This window comes from Saimiri boliviensis, chromosome 2 (genome assembly GCF_048565385.1).
Source record: "Saimiri boliviensis isolate mSaiBol1 chromosome 2, mSaiBol1.pri, whole genome shotgun sequence".
In the NCBI taxonomy this organism is placed as follows: Eukaryota; Metazoa; Chordata; class Mammalia; order Primates; family Cebidae; genus Saimiri; species Saimiri boliviensis.
In genome coordinates this window covers 237,642,279-237,646,617 of record NC_133450.1, presented here as the reverse complement: position 1 = coordinate 237,646,617, position 4,339 = coordinate 237,642,279, and the positions used below count along the sequence as shown (strand labels likewise).

The following is a 4,339-nucleotide window of genomic DNA, read 5'->3' as shown; positions in this document are numbered from 1 at the left end:
AGGCGATTCTCAGTCCCGCCACTTGCGGAGCGAGCTCTGCGGCGGACCTCCGGCTCCCGCTCCTTTGGAACCTGCGGTGCGGCCAGACCGCTCCTGCCCGCGGCACTCCGGCTGGCAAGGAAGAGGAGGTGGAGTTCAGAGTGGCCCCTCACGCCCAGAGTGGAAGCGACTCCTAGGATCCTGCAGCCACCGAGCCGCCCGCCGCGCCTGGCCTGGGCTTGTGGTGAAGAGCACAGCTACCTTCCACACAGCCCGAGGGAAGGAAGTTTTAGAAGCAACCGTTCTGCTTATCTTACCGCGCCCACACCCAACCCCTGCGGATTCAAAAGCTGCTCCTCCGAGCCCGATTGTGTCATAAAATATTTTATTGGAAAAAAAAGTCACCGTCTTCGCAAGAAGGGGTAGGGGCCCCAGAGACTTCGGCGACCCGGCCTCCCGGCCGAGCCGACTGTTTGCCCGGGAGTGGAGTGGGGGGGGGGAGGAGCAATCTCAGGCCGTAGTGGCCTGAGCCCAACCGCCGGGTCCCCGACGTCCAAAAGCGGGTGTGTGCCTGGAGGCTCTGTGGCTGGGAGGGCAGGCCCCAGACAGGGTGGGGGTGCAGGCGAGGAGCCGGGAGTGAATGCGCGTGGAGCGCTCTGCGCCACGGAGCTCGGGGCAGCGACCAGTAGCTTCCGCTGCGCTGGACGCGAGTCTCCCAGGTTAGGACCCAGAAGCGCGCTGGGACCTGGGTCTGGCTTTAGGGTCTGTGTCCTTCCTCGTTTGGCCCCAGTTGCCCGCATTCAAGATCATAATAAAAACGTTTAGGAAGTAAACGTCTTGGACGCGGAAGGGAAGGCCAGCGGGTTTCCGCCGGGTGAAGGGGTGCGGGCGGCGTGGGCATCCCGGGCCCCGCACCGTATACCGCCCTTAGTCCTCTCGGCTTTGGTCGCTGGGCTCGCCAGGCACCTCCGCCAGTTTCTCTGCATCCTTGGCGCGCTCCTGCTCAGTGAGCTGCTCGCTCGTTGGAATCGAGTTCTTCTTGGGCCGCCCCTTGGGCTTAGTAGGAGACTCCAGGCCGCCGCCCTGCAGCACCTGCACGGGGGACCACCAGCCCCTGGGTGAGCCAGGCCGTGGACCGGGGACCCCCCGAGGAGACCTGCACCCAGGTGGGACGAAGGAATACAGGAGACCAGATGAGGAAATGGTGGGGAAATGCCCCTGGAAATGGCGGCTCTTTGTCGGAATGCCGCTGGGGAGCGGCGGCCTGAGGCCTGGCCAGGGGAGCATAAGACTGCCAGGAGGCCCGAAGGTGACGCGGGAGAGGAAGAAATGCTGGTTTAGCCAGGCACCCAAGGGGCAGAGAGAACTGAGAGGGTCCCAGTGCGTAGCACGCACCGAGGGACCGAGGGAATCGGGAGGTTGGGCAGAGTCTCCGCAGGGAGAAGAAGGGCAGCTCTGCAAGGCTTCGGGGCAAGGGCCAGGAAGCCGAGGGGCGGGACGACACCAGGACCACTCACTATTTTCTTCCACTTCATCCTCCGATTCTGGTACCAGGTCTTCACCTGCAACTGGCTCAGGCCCAGGGACTCAGCAAGATCTATTCTGGAAAGAGCAGGGCGCACCCTCAGCAAGGCAAGCGACCACACGCCCACAGCCAGCTGGCCCCAGCCTTGCCCCGCCCTACCTGTCCGGCGTGGAAAGGTACTTCTGCTTCTCGAAGCGTTTCTCAAGGCCCATCAGTTGCAGCTCCGTGAACACAGTGCGGCTCCGACGCCCCTTCTTGGCCTTGGTGCCCGGCTCCCCAGGGCCTGACGCCTCTAGCTTCCCGCGGAGTTGCAACTCAAGCGGCAGGTGTGGCGCACCCCCGGCGCAGGGCAGCCCCGGCCCGGCCGCCAGCAGTGCAGAGCTCAGCCCGGAACAGCCCAGCGGCGCCAGTGGGAACTTGAACACCGCCGCCTGCTCGGCCTTCAGTACGGCTGCGAAGAAAGAGAATGGGGAGCCGGGTGAGCTAGAGTCGCGCTCTCCTGCCCGGGGACTGCCGCACCACGTGCCGCGGGAGTGCTCGCGCTTGGCCAGAGCCACCCAGCTGCAAAACCTCCACGCCCTGACGCTTGGCGCTATGGGGGCCGATGGAGACCCTCCTCAACGCCACTGTTCCCCAAATCTGGGAGGGAGGATGTCCCCGACCCTGTGCTCTGTCCTGAAGTTCCCTAGGCCTCAGCTGCCTCTGAGATCTTGGGTTTCTTGATGAACATGTTTGCAGCTGCGAGTAACTCAGAGTGTGTCTTGTCCTTTGGGGTAAAAAGAAACCAAACAGAAAATGGCAGCCGGTTAAGAAGCTGGGCGTTTGCTCCAATCAAATCAGCATTAAAAGTGTGCACGGAGCGTGCACATTTGCGCTTCCGTGCGTGGCACAACAGCCATGGGTGGCCAGGCGTCATCTGGGCTGGGGTTGGGTGCTTCCTGGAAATTCCAAAGTACCCTGAAAACCCGTAAATTATTGTTCACGTTTTCTATCTTCAGAGGCTTCCCCAATGAAGATGTTTCCGTTTTCTTCAGTCCTAAAATGATTTTGTGCCCGCTTCAAACGAATTACTAACAACAGAGCAGATGGAGATGAAAGGTGGCAGAATGGCCGAGTCCCAGGTGGACTTAGAAGAAGCGCGCTGGCCCTGCCGCCTCCGGCCTGGGGAGCACCGGCTGGGAAGTGGTGGGTGCAGGGAAGGAGGCTTGAAGGGCCGGGGTCCCGGCTACAGCGTAGGAGCCTTCCTTCTCCCGCAGGCCTGTCACTGAGGGGCGAGTCCCAGCCCGGCTGGGGTCGGAAAGGGCCGGGCAAGGCTTGGGTAAATGCAGGCGGAGGTCCGACAGGGTAAAGGTGGGAGGCCGGAGGCAGCCCGACCCCAGCGAGAGAAGCCGAGGGAGGCCAGTCGGTGGCCGGGTGGAAAGCGAGCTAGGGCAAGACAAGCTGAGCGCGGAGTGCGATGGAGACCGCACCATCAGCGCAGGGCAGGCCCCGCCAAAGGAGGAGAAAGGACAGAAGCTGGGAAGGTCCGCGCAGGCCGCTCAAGCCCTGCAGAGGCCCCGCCGACCTGAAAGCAGAAGGGACAGCTAGGCAGCTGCTCACAGTCAGGCCTCTGGCCCCGAGCAAGGCCCAGGCGGGTCCGCACTGCGGCCCAGGCCGCTTTCCTCGCGCGCTGGAGCTCCCGGGGCCTCGGGGCGCTTTGGGCCCGCGTCCGCACCCAGCCGGGAGTGCAGGCCTCCTCCCCAGAGGTCCGACCGCCCCGGCTTGGGCAGCCCTCGGGGGCGAAGCCCAGGCGCCCGTGGCCTGAGGTCCCTTCTACCCACAAGGGTCGGGAGCCTGGCAGTGCGCCTGCGACGGGGGTGCGCACTCGGGGTCCCGGGGCTGAAGGCCGAAGAGCGGCGGCGAAGGGGAGAGCGAACACCCTCCCCGGGCGGCAGGCGGGCACGAGGCCTGGTTTCTGCGCGGCCTGGCGCCTGCACCGTCCGCCTCCCGCCTGGAGGGCTCGGAGAGACGGTCCCAGAGCCTGCGCTCCCAGAGCAACTTGCAGGGACTGCTTCGGGGCCGCGGGAGGAGGCTCGGGGCGCCCCCCGCAGTTCAGCTCGCCGTCTCTGGCCAAGCCCGACCCGCGCCCCCGCGGCGCCACACGTACCCAGGTGGCTGTGGAAGGGCCGCGCCGCCAGCAGCGCCTGCACGCCGAACTTCAGCAGCTCCCCCGCCGCGGCAGCGGCGGCAGCAGGCGCGGCGCCCTTGGGCCCGGGCGGCTCCGTAAGGATCTCCTCAATCATGAAGCTGCGATAGCGGTGCGGCCGGGGGTCTGCGCAGCCCTCGGGCGGGCCGAAGCGCGCGGCGCCCGGCTCCCCCTGCCGCTGCATCGCGGCGCCCACGGCTGCGCCCGCGGTTTGGCTGCGGCGGCGGCGGCTTGGCTCCGGCGCGGGGCTCTAGGCCGGCCCGCAGCTCCGGGCGGCGCGCGGGTGCCGGCTCATGCCCCCTCCCCCGCCGGCCGGCGGGGCGGAGGCGCAGGGCGCGGGCGGGGCGCGTGGGGCTCGGCCGGTCGGACCCGGGACTGCGCCCCCGCCCCGCGCGGCCGCGCCTCTAGCCCGGCCGGCCCCGCGTCACTGCCCCGCCCCGCCCCGCCCCGCGCCGCCGCCCCCAACCCCTAGGCTGAGCCGGAGGGAGGGACCCACAAGGGAGGGAGGAGGAAGGGAGGCCGAGAGGGAGGGGGCCGCGTGAGAGAGGCCGGTCGACCGAGACCGAGGGAGACCTAGCGGAGCGCACGCCCTGGAAGGAGAGAGCCGGAGAGTTCGGGAGACAAGACCCCCAGAGACAAGAGTCGGAGGG

General features: G+C 67.1%; 1 protein-coding gene across 1 annotated transcript; it reads right to left on the bottom strand.

The window, feature by feature from the left end:
• Positions 1-347: 347 nt before the first annotated feature.
• Positions 348-4,068, bottom strand: BARX1 (BARX homeobox 1). Its single transcript, XM_039475105.2, has 4 exons — positions 3,651-4,068; positions 1,664-1,955; positions 1,497-1,581; positions 348-1,071 (listed from the first exon to the last, which is right to left on the bottom strand). The coding sequence occupies exons 1-4, from the start codon at positions 3,871-3,873 to the stop codon at positions 907-909; spliced, it is 765 nt and encodes a 254-aa protein (XP_039331039.1). The 5' UTR covers positions 3,874-4,068; the 3' UTR covers positions 348-906.
• Between the last annotated feature and the right edge of the window lie 271 nt (positions 4,069-4,339).

Excerpts from the sequence above, each read along its gene's own strand:
- BARX1 (XM_039475105.2), bottom strand. The coding sequence starts at position 3,873 with ATGCAGCGGCAGGGGGAGCCGGGCGCCGCGCGCTTCGGCCCGCCCGAG. Across the intron at positions 1,956-3,650 it reads GCCCTTCCACAGCCACCTGG|CCGTACTGAAGGCCGAGCAG; the intron begins GTACGTGTGGCG and ends CTTTCTTCGCAG. Across the intron at positions 1,582-1,663 it reads TACCTTTCCACGCCGGACAG|AATAGATCTTGCTGAGTCCC; the intron begins GTAGGGCGGGGC and ends TGCTCTTTCCAG.